The 21,858-nt window shown below is 39.9% G+C and overlaps 1 protein-coding gene across 1 annotated transcript in view; it reads right to left on the bottom strand.

Annotated features, from left to right (window-relative positions):
- The window catches only part of NPAS1 (neuronal PAS domain protein 1), a 514,689-nt gene that overhangs the window by 8,473 nt on the left and 484,358 nt on the right, over positions 1–21,858 (bottom strand). Inside the window, exon 10 of the mRNA XM_086938467.1 lies at positions 3,724–3,830. Coding sequence (XP_086794593.1) covers positions 3,724–3,830 — 107 coding nt within the window. The remainder of the gene's footprint in view (positions 1–3,723; positions 3,831–21,858) is intronic.

The raw sequence follows: 21,858 nt of genomic DNA, 5'->3' as shown, positions 1-21,858 counted from the left end.
CATGTCTCTCTTCAATAAAATAGACAGGATGTTGTCCAGATTCCTGTGGGGGTACCGCCGCTCAAGAAGATCTTTAAAGTGGTGTACTCTTCCGCAAGAGCGTGCTGGGTTGGGATTCCCGAACTTCAGAATGTATTACTGGGCTATCACTCTTAAAACAATTAAGGTCCTGCTATTCCATGACCATGTTACCGAAACCTCTATGGCACCCTCTATTTTTGAAATGCTTATGGGCGCCCATGCGCGTCAATGTTTATTGAAATTCATGGAACCCAGCTATTACAAAAAAACAAAATTTAAGGTGCTTCTTTCTGCCTTTTTAGTTTGGAGACAGATCAACAAAACTTTACGGATAACTTCTAAATTCAATTTTTATACACCTATTTGTTGTAATATTTCACTATCAGGGATTTTTCAAGACCCTCCTACATATCGATGGCGCATGGGACAGATCCACTTAATTGGGCAACTGTATCAAAATGGGGTTTTTATGTCCTTCTCTGAACTCCAAGAAACATTTGGCCTTTCCAGGAATTAATTTTTCAAATACTTACAGATCCGTAGCTTTTTGGAAAAAAAAAACCTCTTATACAGCGATGCCATGGAGACTAATGATATTTTAGAGAGCTGTAGGAAGGATAACCGTATTGGTACAATCTATCAATTAATGGTCAATAGGATGCAGGATGATCTTGATCAACATGCCCAGAAATGGCAAAGAAAATTGTGTATAGAAGGGATAGATTTGGTAAGGGCGTTTGAGATAAGTAATAAAACACTAATCAATAGCTCTCTTAAAAGCCAACATTATATGTCTACTCTAGATCTATACTACACACCTGATAAGCTGGCCAAATGGAAAGCCACAAAAGGCATTAATTGTAGTCGCTGTGGAACCCTAGCAGCCGACTCATGTCACATGTTTTATAGCTGTCTTAAATTGGCGGTATAAATAGATAAGATTGAAAAGTTTCTGACCAACTTGCTCAATGTCAATATTAAGCTATGTCCTTCGGTGATTATTTTTGGTATCTATTTTCCATCCAAGAGTTTATCTGTTGATCAAGAACACTTTCTTTTCATTGGAATGTCTGTTTACCGTTTTTGTATTACTTCTAGATGGTTAGACATAGATCCACCATCATTTGAGCAATGGTTGGGAAAGCTGCTAAATGTTTATAGAATGGACACAGCAGTTTATAAATTGAAAGGACAGAAAAAGAAGATCTTTGCTAGGAAGATATGGTCCCCTATTGACAATTGGATTTAATTTAATAATGACTGCTATTGCAAAGATATATTTTACATGTTAAACGTTTGGTCTTCTTTTCTTTCTTTCTTATTTTAGCTAGTAATGTATAAACCACTATGTGAATGACTGCCATTGATCAAATGCTGTTTCGTCCTTGTATGTATTATGCCTCTGCCACAAAAAATAAAAAAAAATAAAAAAATAAAAAATACAATCTTAATTTATTGTTCATAATTTAGTTGATTATTAATTATGCAAATTGTGTCATAATCACATATTTGAGTCATATTTTAGGTGTGGGCTGTTGAGTTTGTAGGGTTATACGTTGGGAAGTTAAGCGATAATGAATTAACAATTAATTATAAATGTATTATTAATTATTGCATTGATTAATAAGTATGTACATTATGTAATACAGATTTATTTAAGTTATATTTTAGTTGTTGGTTGCAAGGTTTGTACGGGTATAGGGTGAGAAATTCATTAAGTAATACTTAAATAATAATAACTAATAATGTATAATAATATATTTAATAGATGAATAATTATATAAATTGTGTAATAATTACATATTTTAGGTACGGTATGCTGAGTTTGTAGGGGTATATGGTGGCAAGTTAAGTAATAACTAGATAATCATTTTTTTAATTGTAAATTTATTCGGACATTGTTTACGAATTTTACAATTTGGATAATTGTTTTTTAATTTTTTTAATCTATCTATATTTTAAGTTAAGTATTAATGTTTGTATTAATAGTTTTATATGTTTTCTAAATTGATTGGGTTATTCAAATATGTTATCTATTTGAAGTGAAGTAGTTTACCTTTTGTTGCTTAGACTGGAGTTGGTATAAAACATTTAATCCCTCCAAAATACAACGCTTTCCCTACTGTTGCACAGACTGAAGTGGGAATAGTAAATCTTACCCCTCTGAAGTCAAGCACTTTCCCTACTGTTGCACTGACTGGAGTAGGGATAGTAAATGTAACCCCTCCGAAGTCCAACACTTTTCCTATTACTTTGGTGACTGGAGTAAGAATAGTAAATCTAACCCCTATTAAGTCCAACACTTTCCCTACTGTTGCATAAACAAACGTGGGAATAGTATATTTAATATTTTTAGACTCCAATAGTTTTCGCAATATTGGTTGAATACATTTGGTAGCATTCACTGTTTATTTGTTTTATATTTTATATAATTTGCTTTATTTTTTACATATATTTTAATGGTTCTAACCTTTTATTTAAGTGGGTTTGCTGGGTTTATTAAAATGTTAATATTTTATTAATGTCTACATTAATTGTTATATTTTGTTCTTATTCACATTATATATATATATATATATATATATATATATATATATATATATATATATATATATATATATATATATATATATATATATATATATATATAGAGAGAGAGAGAGAGATATAGATATATCTATATACAGATAGATAGATACATACATACATACATACATACATACATAAAAGGTACATAAAAGGTATTGCTATGAATATGTATATTTATTCCTAGTAATACATTTTTATATACAAATTATATAATGTAATATATATATATATATATATATATATATATATATATATATATATATATATATATATAAACAAAACTTTTAAATGCTTCAACTTCTGATTAAACTGAAAGTTTGATTTTTGCATATGTTTTTGCATGTTTATTACATAAAATAGTTTATGATTGTGTGTATTTGATTTGCCCGTGTTTCTATATTTTTGTGTATTATTTGCCGCTCAAATCATAGCAATTTGCTTCGGTGGGGATCTCCGCCTTTCAGCAGTGATCCAGTGGGGGTCTATGGAAGTGAAAAGGTTAAGAATCCCTGTTCTAGATAATTATATTGTAATGTTGGAGAGCCAAGTATGAGCAGAACCTCTCACATTATGTGCCAATGAAGTAACCACATTTTGTGAGAGGGATGAATATATTTATGCAACAAGAAAAGGAAAATTGTGTGACATAATATGTCAAATTCTGTGGCAGTATTATTTCACCATTTTCTCATTCTAAAAACATTAATTCTGTCTCCGCAAATGTTTATGCAAACAGTACGAGTTTAACACCTAAATACATCAATCACAGATAAAAAGAGAACTGGCAAAAACTGACAGAGGACCTGCCACAAGGGACAACTTGTTACCCCATTTTTAAGTAACTTTTGACCCGTTTGAGAGGGAAACAATTTTCATGTTATTGGAACCTGCAAATTATACAGCAGATAGTGAAACATGTAGCAAGTTGGCAAATCTATAACTGCGGGCAAACTCTGCACTCACACAACGGCATAATTTTAGTGTCACAGCTTTCTACTGCGTTTTGTCGCTAAGCAGTGACAGAAAGATTTTGCACGGGCCCTTGTCTTCCCTCTTATTCCTGTAGCACTGTTCCATTTTCATTAGCAAGACATCCAGCAGTGCATCTCTTACCTTTAAAATCAGTTTCCAGGTCAGAAACTCCCCCTGTGTCCGCCAGCCTCAAGGGTATCGTCGGCAGCTGAGAGACGTCCAAGGGGGTATCTTTATACTCAGGTTTGCTGAAAGTTCAAAAGCAAAATAAGTTCATAGAAAGTTTGCTGGAGAGAGAGAAACTTCAAAAAGAATATGTTGAGGAAATTAAGTTAATGCCATTGACATAAGCTCATTATGAGATTGATAATTGGCTATGTTCACCGCTATCTTAACATGATGATTATACTCCTGCTACCTCCTTGATTAGAATGTTAAGTTCTCCTTGTACACAACCTCCTTATGAAGCTCAGACTCCATTCAAACCTCTAAGTTAGTGAGAGACTGTATTGCTTTAAAATATCCAAACAAGGTTGATAGTGGTATAAATGTATATGTGATCCCTCATATTGAGTATGTGACCCTATACCACTTTCTGGAGTTGACTCAGTTGGCCTAAATCTCAACTCTCAACCAATCCTCGACATCACCAGGGCCTGTACCACTGTTTTCTGGGCACTTTGAGGAATCAGCAGGAGGATTTTCTTGAGCCATTTGAGAATGGAAAAGCAAGAGGCTGTGAGCTAAGAGACCTGCGGCTTAAGGGAAAGATTCATGTCAATGATGAAGTCAAGATTCTTAACCTTAATAACTGGCACTGGTAAAGGCCCCAGTATGATGGGCCAGTGGTTAGCTCCCCAAAGTTCGGTATTGTTACCCAGAATCAGGACTTCAGTTTTATTGCCATTAAGTTTTAGGGCGTTTCTGTTCATCCAAAGGGCGACATTAGACACTCCTTGCCTGAGTTGGGAAGGATCTTGATTCTGAGCATCAGAAAGTGAGAAAATAATCTGGGAGTCATCAGCGTATGAAAGCACGGTGAGGCCAGATTCTTCAGTCACTTCCATCAAGGGGCGAAGGTAAATGTTAAAAAGCAGGGAGCTCAATATATATCCCTGTGGGGCCCCCGAGGTCAGTGTTAGGGTCGCAGATGTATAGTTTGCTGATGAGACCGGAAATGTTTGATCTTTCAGAAAGGAAGATAGTCACCTCAAGGCAATGCCTGATACATCCAATCTGTCCAGAAGAATGGAGTGTGAGACCGTATCGAAAGCCGCACTTAGATCCAGAAGGATAAGGGCGGGGTCCCATTAGAATCGAGTTCTTGCCTAAGGAGTTCTGTGACTCCTTGTCGGGCAGATTCGGTACTATGGCCTGCCCTAAACCCAGACTGGGGCGGATAGCAGATTATAAGCAGTGACAAAGGAAGAGAGGTGCGAGTTAACATGCATTTCCAGAATTTTGGAGAAAATAGAAAGGAAAGAAAGTGGCCTAAAGTTGGACCAACAATCAGGGTCAAGGTCATTCTTCTTGCGCAGAGGGAGTACAAAGGCATGCTTCCAACTCTGACATACCCCAGCTGTGATCAAGGAAGAGTTAAGGAGATCCAGAACTACTGTGAGGGCAGCTCATCCAGCGAACTAAGTTTTGATGGTGGAAAGGGATCAAGTGGAGAGCCAGACTTGAAGGCAGCCAGTAAAGTTTACTGGAGGCAGGCTCCTATTTCCAAAAGTAGGTCCAATGGCCTAAGCGATTGGGTGTCAGTGATTGAACGTTTCACTAACATCGGAGCAATTGATGCAAAAACACCTGTAATAAAGGAGGGTTGATATTCATTTATGCTCCCTGTGGTTGTTCAGAAAGACCCGTAGATGTTTGCCCCACTTCTGTTAGGTCAACACTTTTCAGACCTCTTCAAGTTCTTCTTGATGGGACAAAACAACACTTTTTTTCTGAGGCCAACCTTCCATCCGGAAGCCTAGATCTATCATGGTTTAGTTTTTTTTGTATATGCTTGTTTTAAAACATGGTGTTCAGCTTAACCAAAAGTGTAAAATAAAAGAAATTATTAGAATAAGGCCAGGTGAGATTAACTGAAGCATAAAAGTCACAAATGTGAATCAACCATATTGGGTAACTAATAAGAGAGATCTTTTTTCATCTCTATGATACATAAGTAAAAATAAAATTGGGTTGAGTAATATATGCGTCACTCTGAATGACACAAATATGAGAGTAGAATTTGCCATCTTGGATGTGTTGAAAGGTTATTTATTCTAGGAATAATGGAAACAATCTGACAGATTTCCAACACACTGATTACTGATCTAAGCACTGAATTTGAAGCTGGTGGTAACAAAATGTACTGATGCGTCCAACAAGTCCAGCAGGGAACACCTCATCCTGCCAAACCCTCCGCCAGGTCATTAGTCACCCATACCAATTCAGAGTGTAACCCATGTAAAGTTTGCATTCTTATTGCAGCTTGTCAGGAATATTCTGTGAGTTTAAGAATCACTAATTTGTTGGTAATGCCACTGTTTCTATTATTATTTTATTAAAGTCAGAGAAGGACACCTGACAAAAGTGGGTCAACAGCCTAGTGCAGACGTTCTTCTTTCAAGCAATACAAAAATACAAATTCCTACATTTCACTTTTTTTAATGGAAAATAGTTATGATAAAGTATTGCTTACAAAGGATTGCTTTACACACCTAGGCATGGCCATGCCACCATTTGCTTGCTTTCCAACATAAAATAACACTAACCGACGCCCCTAAAACCACGCATGTGCATCCCCTATCGAACGTGTCACAAACTAAATTTGGAACACTTAGAAGCACAAATAACAGCCAGTACAGATCTAGACACAATACATTCTGTTAAAAAACTACGTGAGTGGCTACAAGAAGCTTTTGCTATCCTAATACCAATAAAAACAACACAACATAACAAAAGAAAACAAGCACCTTGGAGAAATACAGAGATAAAGGAGATAAAACAACAAATTAGAAAGCTGCAGCGTGCATGGCTCAAAACAAACACCATTCGAGACAAACTTTGCCTACAGAAAATGAACAGATTATACAAGTCAGCTATCAAAAGATCTTTAGTTGTGCTAAATATGAAAATAAAGAATTCTATAAAATTCTCAATGAATTTCGTAAACCAAATTACCTGGAAGGAGCTCATCCCGTTACTCAAGGCAAATCTTTATACGGCCAAAGAAGACACGTTGGACTCATATTTAAAACAAAGACAAAGCACCAGCACCAACCATCTTCTAAAAGAACAATCCAAGAATACTTTAAACCAGCCTTCAAACACATTTCAAACAATGAAACTATGGTCCTGGACAAAGCAAGCATGCCTGCAGGCAACCCTTATGACTCATGTCCACCGCAAACCTTCAAGACAATTCTTCTAACAACCTCTGCTGCCACACCAGTAAGAAGAATCATCAGCAATTAATTCCTTATCTACCAAACATTTCACAGAACTACTCAAATAGTCACATATTTGTCCATTACTGAAGAAAAGAAACATGGCCCGCACAACTCAGACACCTACAGACGAAAGAGCACCATTCGCCCAGATGTCATAAATTCAGACTTCCAAACGGGGTTCTGTCTATGAAGAGGCACAGAATCTGCCCTCGTTGCCATCTGGGATGACCTGAAGGACACAGTTGACCGGAATGGGGTTGCTGCGCTACTGCTCTTGGACCTCTTGGCTGCCTTTGACACGGTTGACCATGACATTCCGATTCAAAGACTCTACAAAGCTGCCATAGAGGGTACTGCTCAAGACTGGATCACATCCTACCTTCGCAATAGAACTAATGTCATCCATATCCCCCCTTCCTCATCCAAACCGTACTTCACAAAAACAGGGGTCCCTCACGGCTCCATCATCCCGCCCATGCTTTTCAACATTTACACGAAGTCATTACCAACACTGATAAACCCATTTCACCTGACGTGCTATAACTATGCAGATGACACACAAATACTCCTTCAATTGGAATGCCCCAAAGGCATTGGAAAGTTGCCTATTTTAAGCTGTCTCAGAGCCATTGATCAATGGATGACGTGGAGCCATCTCAAATTGAATGCTTACAAAACAGAAATACTCATATGTGGCAAGTGGAAAAATGAAGACCTGCTCGCCTCCTTCCCTGATGATCTGGGAACACCACTTAAAGTATCAAAGGAAGTAAGAAACCTCAGAATGACCATAAACTCCAAGCTATCAATGAATGCCCAAGTGGACAAAGTGGCAAGATCTAGCTTTGGTACTATAAAAACTCTGTGACAAATGTTCCCCCAATTGGGATTAGCACAAAATGTCCAGGCTACCATGTCTCTTGTTCTGTCCAAGCTCAATTACGCCAATAGCCTCTACGTGTATCACCTTTAACGACTTTGAAAAGGCTACAACAGATTCAGTATTCAGCTTTCAGACTACTCTTACATATAAAGCCACAAGACCACATCTCCCCTGCCTTGAAAGCCCTGCACTGGTTACCGGTTGCCAGTAGTTCCACGTTCAAGATGTTTTGTCTCACTCACAAAGCGATACATGGAATGGGACTGGTCTTCATCAGGAATAAAATCACCAAACACATTTAAAATAGGAACCTCTGCTCTAGAGTGGCACCTCACCAGAAAATCCCAATGCACAAGAAAAAAAACATGAGTGTTACATCCTTCTCTGTTCATGCAGCCAAACTATGGAACTCTTTACCCCTAACATAAGATTCACGAATAGCCACCTTATCTTCAGAAAACATAATGAAATTGAATGCAGGGGTATGTTTTGATTTACTGTAATGAATTGGACGCATCCTGTAACCATGGGATTAAATGGAAAGCGTTTTGTCTGTATAAAATTTAAAAGTTGGGAATTTGGGAAAATAAAGGTGGGAGGGTTGTTAACTTTTAGAAATTGTGGTAAAACTGGAATGACGATTATTTACATCCTGTTCAACAGGGATGTTTGATAGATTGGCTATAGGCAGGCTTCATGTGTAGAAATGTTGTTAGATGTCGTAATGGTTGGGACACTTATGAATATATTGTCCAAATTGTACAAATGAATAATCATTAAATCATGATTAGGAATATTTATTGATATATATCAATTTTTTCCCTTTTATTCTGCCCTGATGATGTCCATGTCTGGACGAAACGCGTTGGCTGATTGATTTGTGTTATTTTTGGTTTGGATCTAATATTCTGGAAGTATCTGAAATAAATTACAGAATTTTCTAAACATCCAAGATTGCCTATGGACTTTATTTGTATCTAATCAGTCGTGAATAATAGATGGTCGGAATTTTGTTGAACAAGACGCTCCTTTCAAGGAAGGTTTGACCAGAAGGTGCAGTTTGGTGAGGTGCCTTTGATAGGTGCATCTTTGTTTAGTTTCAATTCCAGGTTCTTAAGTGGGATCAGTAAAATATTTAACCCCATCTAACTGATCTCTACCTTTCTCCCTGAATGAGGAAATTAACATAACATTACGTTAAGGATGAGATATGGAAGTTACTCCAGGAAGGTGGCCAGCGACAAGAAGCGAAATGCTCGACAGGGCCTTGGCTGCAAACTCCAAAATGCGCTAGTGTCAGAAAGACACATGATGTGGACATTTTAAAAATACACTTCTCTTCTCTGTCAGCTCTGATTGTTTTAAGTCGACAGATGTTGCAACTTTTATTCAATGCTCATTTTGAATTTTCCATCTTTTTTCAATTTTGTGTTTTTATTATATATTTTACTCTGCCTCCGTTTTTCATCTGTCTTTGCTGTAATCTGAAACCACTCCCAGGATGCTTGTTTCTGGTCCAGGGAGGACCTGGCGTGGCAGTTCGGGCTGGACTTTTCCCATTGGGCACAGCATCAAGAATGATTTACATATGGCTGAGCCTGAGCTGGGGTGGCAAATTGAGCTAAAGAACGATGGTGGATTCCACCCAGATCTGTGGCGGGGGTGAGTGTCTGAAACGTTTCAGTGCTCCATCTATCATCTCCTTGTGTTTGCTTCTTTTGACCTAAGTTGGCAGGTTATGCCCGACGTGAGTCCCTTGCTTACTTTGCCACTGGATTCAAGCTAGCCTGGCTGATGATGGTTGTTACCACGAAACCGGTCCCAGGATGCCTGTTTATGGTCCAGGGAGGACCTGGCTTGGCAGTTCGGGCTGGACTGGTCTCATGGGGCATAGGTTTAGACTGATTTGCATATGCCTGTGTCTGAACTGGGGTGGTGAAGTGAGCTAAAGAACGATGATGGATTCAACCCAGATCTGTGATTGGGGGTGAGTGTCTGAAAAGTTTCAGTGCTTCGTTTATCATCTCCTTGTGTTTGCCTTGATCGCCCTAAGTTGGCAGAATATGCCCAGACATGGGTCCCTTGCTCACTTTGCCACTGTATTCAAGCTAGCCTGGCTGATGAGGGGTGCTACTCCGAAACCAATCCCAGGATGCTTGTTTCTGGTCCAGGGAGGACCTGGGTTGACAGTTCGGGTTTGACTGTTCCCATGGGGCAAAAGGTCAATACTGATTTTCATATGGCGTTCTGACGTTTTGGCTGTTGTAAAACTATTTCAAGACTGCATTGCTGTTTTTACAAGTCCACGTGGTCATCTGGATTGGACAATAAAATAAGGACTGATTTCACAACTTTGCTATACAGATATGGACAATCATTGATTGAATGGACATTCTTTGTGAATTTTTCAAGATACGTTTATTTGTGCTCAGGGAACTCCACAAAAACTTTTCTGATTTTCATATGACTGGGTCTTAACTTGGGTGGCGAAGTGAGCTAAAGAATGATGATGGATTCAACCCAGATCTGTGAATGGGGGTGAGTATCCGAAACGTTTCAGTGCTTCATCCGTCATCTCCTTGTGTTTGCTTTGTTCACCCTAAATTGGCAGGGTATGCCCAGACATGGGTTCCTTGCAAACTTTTCCAGTGGATTCAAGCTAGCCTGGCTGATGAGGGGTGTTACCCCAAAACCAGTCCCAGAATGCTTGTTTCCAGTCCAGGGAGGACATGGCTTGGCAGTTTGGGCTGGATTATTCCCATGGGGCACAGGGTCAAGACTGATTTGCATATGGCTGGGTCTGAACTCGGGTGGCGAAGTGAGCTAAAGCACGGTGATGGATTTAACCCAGATCTGTGACTGGGGGTGAGTGTGCTCCGTCCATCATCTCCTTGTGTTTGCTTTCCATGGTTAATCAAGTAAATTTTTAAAACGTACATTGAAAATAAATGAAAGTAGGAGCAACCAGTAGAAACAGGAAAATAGGAGAATATATTGGTCATAGTGGATTTGCTGATATATTGTATGTAGCCTACTCTCTGCGAGTAACTTTTATGAAAGAAATAGTGGTGCTAACGTAGTTATCTCCTTTACACAAACGTCTTTAACTACATTTGGTAGACATTTTGGGTATGATCTTAACACTATCATATTCCTTTGGAATGTTTTCAGTGGATCACTCCGTTTTAAAGCCTGATGTTCGCTCACTCATCGGTCTGATGTGATCACCACCATAAAGTCCACTTTCCAATACAGCAGTAGTCTGATTAGTATAGAACTGGGCAAGTATAAAACATTACTGTTGCTTCACATCAATGTCAATGTGGTTATTCTCCTAAACGTGTTTTTGAGGTAGGTGGTTGCTTCTCTGCTTATTTCTCTATGTTGTTTTTAAAGGGTTTGACCCCACTTTTACTAATGTTCCTGAAATTTTTTTCTTCTTTGTTGTATTCCCTTTTTTCCCATTTTAGTCCTCGACCACTGTTTTTTTTTATTCTGCCAGGTAATGATGTTTGCACTTCACAAGGCGAAAAAAGCTGTATTCTGTACATACTTTAGGGGTAATTTGTTCATTTGCCTCCGGCCATTGACTTCTTTGGCTCAGGAGACTTAGCCATTGACTTGATACATTGCCAGTCATATTTTGGGCCATCCCAGAGGATTATTTTAGTGATCTTCTTTCTGTTGGCTGTTTGGATGTATCCTTCCACTTTCATTGGAAAGCTTGAGCGAGTATTCTACATCTCAAAAAGATTCTATTATCACACATTTATTTCTTTACCTCATCTGTACATTTTATTTACAAAGAAGTACTTTTTTTCTATATTTACACTGCAGCAGGCATTTTCTTATGGTTTCTGTTTCAATAGTTGGGGGCAAGCGTCAACCCTATCAGCTTTGGCAATGCTTGTTTTATTTGCTTTGGCCCTTAGAGCACTATTCACCCCGCTACACCCTTCTTTCCCAGAGTAATTCAGCAGAAGAAATGCCGTTTAACATTTCTCCCACCGAATTACACTCTTTATTGACAAGGAAATGTCAATTACTGAAAACATTGATCTATCTTTTGACTTTATATACTTGGTAGTTGGTGTTTTCCCAGCACTCGTTACCTGCAACACGGGAATATAATGTTACACTTGAACATGTTTCCCACGGTGCCAACAGTAGTTTATACTTTCAAATAAGAAATACAAATTAAAATTGAAACTCATTTCCAGAAAAATGTTTCTGCACGGAAGGCTTCCATAGCGGCTCCATTTCATATTAGGAAGCACATACACCTTTTTCTACAATTTGAGCGCATGAACAATGTTTGTTTACAATTTTATTGGGCGGCTCGACTCATCGAGTCACCAAATAGTTTTCTCGATATCCACAATAAATATACATGAGGCCAATTTACATATAATGAATTTCAATAGAGATTCTATGCATGTTTTGTCATTCTGAAATCCCTTCGAAGTTTTATTGTTTGGTGGCTGTAGCAGTCAGGCCTTGGCTTGTTTATTGTGGTGCAGTTTAAAAAAACAGTGTAGGCATTCCCTGTTTGTTTTTGCATAAAAATACCTACGTGTTTTGCCCTTAGGAAACAAGGAGGCATATTACCAACGTTAAACGATATTTATCGCTAACGATGCTTAGCAACGAATTGTTTAACGCTAAGCATCGCCGGAAATTATCGCAGCGATAACTTGCTATTAGCAAGGTTTATCTCAGAAGTGATAAAAATCCTCACGCTAACTGCCAATTGAGAGATTATTGCTGGAAAACCAACGATAATCTCTCAAAGTTTGGCGTTAGCTTGATGATAGGGGCTCACAAACTTAGCCATGATATCCACCTTCCATAGGATATCATGGCTAAGTCAGGAAAATACCTGGTGTAGAAAAAGCAGCGCTAACTACAGTTAGCGCTGCTTTCTTTATCACTAACAGGGTTAGCGAAATCCTTGATAATAGGAGAAATGTCGCTTAACAACATTTCTCCTATTATTTTTCTCAGGAACGCCCCCTTTGCATCTCATTAGAGATGCAAGGGGCAGCGTAGAGAAAAAGGGTGCTAACATGCGAATTTGCGTGTTAGCACCCCGTTGCTGATAGGGAGATCATTTTATCTCCGCTTTCTTGGCTTTTAAAGCCAAAAAAGCAGAGATAAATCCCTTGATAATATGCCCCAAGAAGCTCAGGAAATATACGCTGGGCCTAAGTATAGGCATATTTCTATGCTACAATGCATACAGCACATAAAACTAAGGGGTTTATTTATGAGAGGCTTGCGCCGCCAGAGAGTCTCTTTTTCTGACACTCCTGCAGGGCAGACCTCTCAACCATATCTATAAGGCCACGCAAAGCCACTTTGCGTGGCTTTGCACAGCCTCATCAATATGGAGTAAGACACAGAAGCGCCAGTTGTTGCATTGCCTTACTCTGCACCAGGGAGGCATTCCCTGGGCATTACGGTCGGTTTCCCCCCCGCGTCACCCATGGATTTTGAGGCTGCCCCACATTTACTTAATCACGTAAACCTGAGGCAGGGCCAAAACCTCACGCCTCCCTAGAGCAGGCAAAACGGGGAGAAATATTTGTATTTCTCCAAATTTCGTCCTCTTTCCAGGTGTGCTGCAGATGCAGCACACATAGTAAGAGGAAAACGCTTCTCTGGATTGTTTTGTGTAGGCAGGTGTCCCTTACTGCACAAAAACAACCCTGCATGCAAAGCAGACAGCCTTGAACCAAGGTGCAATGGCGCCTGCGCTGTCACTAGGCAGCAAATTGTGCACCAGTGCGTGGGGAAAGGACAGGAATGCATTGTATTTCATAAATACGGTGCGTTCCTGACACATTGGCCTAGGGCCGTGGAGCAAGAAGACTTGCGGCACTGCCCTACACCAATTCTCCAAAAATGAGGCCTCCATTAGTAACTTCCTGTAAACATAGAATTTTTTGTAGTGCAAAAGGGAAAGGGATGGAAGCCAAATGTGAAGACCCTGCGACTCTGTAAAAGAGTACACTCCCTCTGAGCACTAACTAAATACAGAAATAAATAAATATGACATGAAATAATCAAAACAGAAGCAGATGTGATGAAAGAATGGTGGTTGGGAGTTTCAAATCTAGTTCTGGATAAAAACTCCAGAACAGTCATTGCAATGCATCTTGATTCGAGGTACACTTTCAGTCAACTAAATAAAATCGAATTCAATGTACTCCAGACACACATTGTTTTTTAGGTTCTCACTATGTAACTTTTAAAAGACATTTATCCCAAATGAAGTGCTTCAATGCTGTAGTGATAGGCTGACCTAAGAATTAGTATCAAGGAAAACATAATTGATTTATTTAAAAACCTAAGTTATCTATCAAGAATGATTGCAAAAAAATACATGTTGGCAGGGTTGTGACTTAGTATGTAGGAGTTTATTAATTCTGGAATTTTAAATGTGTAAAATGAGCACAACATTTGAAATTTCAAGGCAAATCGCCTGTGGATTGATTAATTTCCAACAGTTTCATGTAATGCCCTAGGTGGTCACGGGTATGCCCAGACAGGGGTCTCATGCTCACTGTGCCAGTGGAACCAAGATACACCTGGCTGAAGAGCCCCAATCAGGGCAAAACTAGTCTTGGGTTGCATGTGGACTTGACCTGGTAGTTTGGGTTGGACTGTTCCTATTGGAGAAGGGTCAAGACTGATTTGCATACGACTGGGTCTAAATTGAGACAGCATGGTGGGCAAAGTTGTGATGGGCTGGAACGCTGCCCTGAATGATTGCCAATTGTTAAACGTATCGCAAGCATTTCTCCCATCACTTTTTGTGTGTTTCATGTGACTCCCGAAGTAGCGAAGGTTATGCCCAGATGTGGGCCCTGTGTTCGCTGTGCCACTGGAACCAAGCAACAAGAACCCTAATCAGGGCAAAACCATTCTTGTGTTGCTTTTGTTCCATTTCAGGGTGGCAGTTCAGCCTGGACTGTTCCTGTTGGAACAGGATCAAGACAGATTTGCAAATGCCTGGGTCCAAACTATGATGACACTGTGGGCAAAAGAAGGAAGGGCTGGAAAGCTACCCCACCAGGGGTTAGACTTATTGCAAGCATCCTTTTGTGCGTTTTTTTATTTCCAACAATGCCAGTCAATCTTGGGGCAGTATTTGCACTGACTGGGGCAAAAACATTTGCATTGACCGACCTGTCCAAAATGTGAGCTTTTTCATCAGCTGGTCGTATTTTTAGTACTGCCTTGTGCTACTTTGCATCTGGGAGGCATTCAATGCGTGGAGCATGGATTTTCCCATGCATCCAGCTAGGGATTTTGTCCAAACCTAGATTTACTAAAGGCAGTAAACCAGAGTGTGTGCCTACCCAAGGCTGAAGTATTGAGGACAAATATCTTCATTTCTTCTTGTTACTTCCTCTTTCAATATGTGCTGCATTTTTCTGCACACAAAGAAGGAATATACCTCTAAGGATACCTTCTTGCAAAAAACAACACTGCCCATAATGCAGGCACCTTGCACCAGGCTGCAACAGTTCTTGTGTTGGCACTAGGATGCCTACCAGTGCTATGAGAGATTTGTAGTTCTCCATATTTTAATAGATATGGTGCATTTCTGCACTCTCCCTTTTATTTAACGAGGACCTGCAAGTTGCATTGCTGTGCTGCGTTGAGTGAAAGGTTAGTGAACCTGCCCCTTAGTGAGCTTTATCTAGAACAAATTTCTTATAGCTTCTGCACTCCTAATGAGTATTTTCATTTGAAGCATGGTTTGTCTCCTATTAGGGCTTGCATGTGTGAAGGGTGTGGGATCTTTGTGAAAACGTATCTACCGGAGAAGGGCTGAATATAGTAGGGATTCAACCCCTAGCACTGATAGAGGGTCTGTAGGTAGATGGCTTTCCTTGAAAAGTTGCACGCATGGTGACTGCTTTGTGGAGTAGGGGCTTAGTAACCTAATAGGGCTTGGGTTTCTAGACGGAATGGGGTCCCTGCGAAGAACTGTGCTCAGGGCGGCAGGTGTTAGTGATAGGAGCTTTGGCACCTAATGGGGCTAGAGCGTCTGGAGGTAGGGAACTCTGTGAAAACCTTGTACACACCACGAAGGATGTGCATATTAGGCACCTGGCCACTTAATGGGGCTAGTGTGTCTAGAGCAGGGGTCCCCAAACCGGTCCTGGAGGGCCGGATCCATGCCAGATTTTTAAAATAACTACATGTATCTCAATGGGGATATCCAAAAAATATGGCATGGATCCGGCCCTCCAGGACCGGTTTGGAGACCCCTGGTCTAGAGCGAGTGAGCTACAGTGTAATTATTTTATATAAGCAAATGTGTTTATGTAGATTATGCTTTACATGATTCTGCACCATTTAGTACTATTATTTACATATTTCAAAGGCTGTACTGGTTGCGTAAACTGAACAGAGGGTGAGTGAATGATATTATTAGTGATGTCTTCAATGATGGTATAGCTTTTTTAGTGCATTTCTGAAAAAAAATGTTTTACGTAAATTAAGGTATTATTTATTACCAGACCTAATTATACCATCAATTTTACCTTTGGGGTTTCTCAGTGAATTTCTGAGGGTTTTTTATCAGATAAAGTAAGATATTTTACGATATCTAAGTATAACGTCACTTTAACCTTTCTTTTTTTTCCATTGAATTTCAATTTCGTTTTAATTTTTATACTCAAAGTATGGTTTTATTACTATAACTAAAATAACGTCTGTGGCCAAGAAGATCTGCACCCAATTCCACTGGGAGCAGGCAACTCCTCTATAGACAACGGGCAACCAATGAGAGTGCGCATTATAATAGAAAGGGGTGTCATTTTAAATACTACAATTCTACTGCCATTCTCAAAGGGATCACCAGCTCAATATATAAAAGGGAGGCCCTTTTATGAGCTTTCATTTCAACAAATTTGTCAAGAGATGGCCACTTCAATATACAAGGCAAGCCAGGCACGGTGACATGCGTCAGCCGTGGATGGCCGGACGTCCTCAGGTAGATTGTCCACTGGGCATAATAATGGTGTCATAATAGAACAAAGAAGGCAAGACTTTTGGCTTTGTCAAGGGATCATTGAATCATCATATAAAGGCAAAACTATTGGCTTTGTCAGAGGGTGATCATATCAATATACAAGGAAAGACTATTGGCTTTGTCAAGAGTCACATCATTATATGAAGTCAAGCTTCATGGCTTTATCAAGTGGTGACCACATCATTATACAAGACAAGGCTATTGGTTATGTCAAAACCTCTACCTCCCTTTACCTCTACTAATTTCGGAACCCTAAAAAACTCTTACCCTCTTTACCTCTACCCACCAATTACCCCTTCAGACCCCATACCTCAACCCCTATACCCTCCCTCTTTAAGTGATATACAAATAATTGTAATAAAAAACTCCTTACTGGAGTTGGAAAAGACTGCTTTGTAAAGTACAAAAACGCCCCTTTTTGTACTGGCCTGCATTGTAAAGGCTTGCTAAGTAACATTGATTGTGGTAAACACAATATTGTAAACGTTACATACCAATTTATGTTGTTAAATTGATGTTATCCAACCCTGACTTTCAGGAAGAAACCAAAAACCCAACTTTTCTAATCCTTACATTACCAGAGCTTCCTCAACAAGGAATTACAAATAGGTAATACATATGATCTAAAAGCTCCCTCATTCAATGAATCCTTCTAAAAAAAAAAAAGCTGAAGAAACTGCATATAATTGCCAAAATGGCTGTTGGATATGTGTTGTGGCGGGCAAGCCAGTTAATCCCAGCAAGACAACAATCTTTACCCCAAGCCAAGTACGTTTTTTTAAGCCGTAAAAGGAAAAAAAGTGAAAAAAAACAAGTCCTGGAGGAGAACTGGAGAAGCACAACTTGATTTAGAATCAGATCTGCATTTCGGCATCTGCAGACTGGGCTTGGCGCAGCCGCTCTGGGGGGCATGTACTGTACCGCACAAGAACAAACAAGGACAGCTTGAGAACGGCCAGTTCCCGCTCCCTCTAACAGCAGGTTTGGGGAGCTTTATTGTTTTTCGATCAATTACAATGAAACAATTCAAGTCAATTGAGGCAGAAGTGCCGGAGAAGGAGAGCTGCAGAGACCAAGCTCAGCCTCAGAGAAATGCCAGGCCTAAAAGGAAAATGAATTCAGAAATTCCTACTCCTCGTCTTTGCCTCCCTGGCTCACAATTCACACTTTTCTCCCTCCCCTCATTGTACATGCCTATTTACTCCATAACCACTAAAGCCTACGGAGGCACAGTGTGCTGGCCCATCATTACAAGCCCATGTAAGGCCCTCCTGCGTGACTTTTCATGGCCTTGCAGATATGGAGTAAAGAAATGTCTTGCTCTGCGTGGAAGGGGCTTTTCCATGGATGTTGCTGTAGGTGTTCCCACACAACACCCATGGTTTTTGACACTGCCCCAGATTTACATCATTGCGTACATCTTGGGCAGCGGTAAAAATAACGCCTTCCCAAAGCAGGCGTAACGGGGAGCAATATAAGCATTTTTCGTCCGTTTTTTCCTCTTTCCTCATTCTGCAGCACACAAAGAATGGGGAACACATATTATTTGCTTGTTTGTGTGTAGGATAGTTCCCTTCCTGCACAAAAACAATAATGTCGACATTACAGACACCCTTGCACTACCTTTATATATTCTCTACTCAATCCTTGCCATTTACCATACTCACTATGATCCATGTTTCCACCAAAACACCTCTGCCCCATCTCTAGATTTTGCTTTTAGTGCCTTCAGTTATCTGACTCCCTGCCCTGACCGACAGAGGCGTACCTCAATAGTGTATCAGTTGCAGTGGCACCAGGGTCCAGGGGTGTATGCACCCACTAAACCTCAATTATAGGTGTATTTTTATACCAAAGTAGAGGTTGGAGTCTCATTGTGCTTGCTTACATTGTGGCCAACGAGACCCTTTCTCTGTAACTCACATAATCCAAACCTCTTCCAGATGGCTTGCTTACCTTCTGCACTTACCAAATGACCTCTGTCTACACCCCCTGGTCTCTATACAGCAACTCCTCTACCACTAACATCTACTCACAGAACTGGACAGTCCACACTAAGCACACCTCTGCCGCCTTCTAAGCCTCCTGCAGTCAAACCCTTTAATCTTTGACATTCTACAATACCCGCTGAATCGCACTGTTTTACCTGTCATGTTTAATTTCTAGCCATGCCCCAATACCAGTTCCCTTAAACCCTCAATAACTCTATCATCTCTTAATAACCCTCACCCATGTACACGCCTTCCACTTTTCTCTAAAACCCGACATCCGCCACTATATTTTCATTTGGTCTTTGCACTTTGAAGCTACTTCAGTATTACAGGATGCCAATATTTCCTATTACTAAGTTCTGTACCAATGTCCTGCAGCAAGGATTCAATGTAGTTAGTAGAGACCCTACCCATCTTGCTTCATCCATACCACATGTTTACTCCCTTCCCTGTCCCTTTCCACTAGGCCAGTCTTAAACTCTCACTATCATACTAATGACATAATTTGTGTTCCTGTTCTACACCCTTCATAGAGCCTTGCTTATTAAATTCAGGATTAGCTTGATCCCATATACACTTGGTTGTTTTCCCACTTGGGCAAAACCCGAGGATGCTTTACCTTGCAAATGCGACAACTTTTCTACTCAAGACACGCTTCATTTTATGTTCTTTTGTGGGGGGTTTTCCGCCGCCAGGGAGAAATACCTAATACCTATTCTGAAGGAAGCAGGCTTTCTTCAGGTTAGGCCAGCATTAATTTTTCTTCAAATGTTGGGTAACACGCATATCATCTTTCGCGTGGCATCTTACCTAACGGCCGCATTCAGACTAAGAAAAAAACAAGCCCCAGAGAATGTCTTATTTTAAATATTGGTCTTGAGTTTGTTAAGCAAACTAATATTTAACATAAATTGACTACGAATTGAATTTTGTATGTAAATTGCAATGTGACTTTTATATTGTGTTGTATGTATTGCCTTTTATGATTTTAACAAAAATCGAATAAAGCGTATTTTGACTGACTGACTGACACTCGTACATACACTTTACCAAGATTGCATTTGCAATTCCTCTCCTTCTACTCCTTACTGGCATTTAACCCCTTGGGCGCGGCCGCGATTCTGCGCCTGTGCAGCCGTTATGAAGAGTGGGCGGGTTCATGACGGCCCCCAGCCGTCATCAGCACACGAGCACCGTAATGCATGACGGCTGGGGGCCGTCATCAGCATGGAAGGGGTTAACTACAGATTTGTCGTGATCTCTAACCTCCTACTTTACCCACTAACTCTGCTCCCTCCATCTACATCTTGGATGTTTGCATTACCCCTTACAAATTTAGTTATTTCCTTTCAAAATAGCCCTCTCTTATAGAGAGGCGTGTACTGGGCCAGGATGTTAATTCTGGCATTTCAATGGCAGACCATAATCTTGATATTTCCATGCCACCAGGCTCCCATTCTCTTCTCAGCCACCGGCAGTGTGAGACTGGTTTGAACTTTTTGCCAAAGTAGATTTTGGTTTCCAGACCGGTATCTCTTAAATCCCACTTCCAATCCCTTTCACCTACTCCCTTTGTCACTACACCTTTAGTCTCGACTTTTTCTCACGTTGAATTTTGCTCAGTTCACTACGTAACTCCTTACATGGCCCTTCCATATTTGTAATTTAATTTATTTTCCATAGCACTTTATGTCAAAGCACTTTAATTTTATGAACGTGGCACAATAGTGATTGACATTGTGGATAGACATAAGTCCTAAATCTTTGAAAATATGATAACTTCGTGCTACACTTGACATCCAACATTAGTTACTTGTAGCACAAAGGTGTGCTTCTATGGGGGTTTCCACCAAACTATGTGGATTTTTATATCGACCTGCAATTGCCTTGACATCATGTACCAGAATTTTACCAAGATAAGCAGATGTGGAGTTGGAATTGAAAATCTAAACATCCCAGTGCATGCTTAGCTTAACGACATGCTGTTAGTCAATATTGTGTACTTAATAAAAGTGAGGGTCGACATTCTTGTCAACAATATTTAACTCTATTGAGCAATATGGCCGATTCACAAAGATTTTGTTGTGATTTGGAGTCACGTATTCGTGTAGTGTTCTTGGTTACTCCTGGTGTCCAGTATTTATCCAGGATGGAAGTCAATATCAAGGCTGGAGTTCCAGGAGAATATGTCACAGCAAACTCTTTGTGAATTTGTGTGGTTGGTTAGCTAGGAAGTGTGGTCTAACTCCCCCAGCTTTGTAGCTCATAAATTTACCTAGTCTACCTTTCAATGGATTAGGTGTGTTCTGAAAATACAAATGAAGGCAACTAATCTTTTCAAGTAACCACAGCAAATATTTAGACCTCTCTTCCTCTTATACGAGGGCTGGACCAAACACGGAAATTTCATACACAGCTCGGGAGCTAGCCGTTTACTTCCAAGCGCGTTTACTCTGTAGCACATCTTTCTGTAATGTCCATAGTTTTATGTGCTGAGTTAGATATGGTTTGGAAATTGGTTGATTTGTGTCGTACTGAATGCAGAGTCTTGTGTTGGAATAAAGAATGTGTTTTAAAGGGTATTCTTAATGATGATTGTAGTCAGAGTTCCTGTTGGTCCTCTGTGGTGTCCAAACGTGTCCCAGAGTACTTTTGTTGCCATTTGTTTCCTATTTTCTACACACTCCACAATAGGCCCCTTTTACAAATGGCCTGATACATTGTATTGTGTGCGGTAGCTCCTGTTACTGCACATTTCACAATTGTGGGTTTTGTGATAAATGTCGACAGGTCATTTATTGGAAGAAAAAGGCCCAGTAATGACCATAACCAGAATTTTGGTGCAGTAGCACCAACATCTGCATGTTATAACCCTAAAACTCATAACTTGGTGGTATTTATCATACA

Source organism: Lissotriton vulgaris, chromosome 9, assembly GCF_964263255.1.
Source record: "Lissotriton vulgaris chromosome 9, aLisVul1.2, whole genome shotgun sequence".
Lineage (NCBI taxonomy): Eukaryota > Metazoa > Chordata > Amphibia > Caudata > Salamandridae > Lissotriton > Lissotriton vulgaris.
Note: the sequence above shows the minus strand (reverse complement) of the source record. Positions and strands in the feature narration are given on the sequence as shown.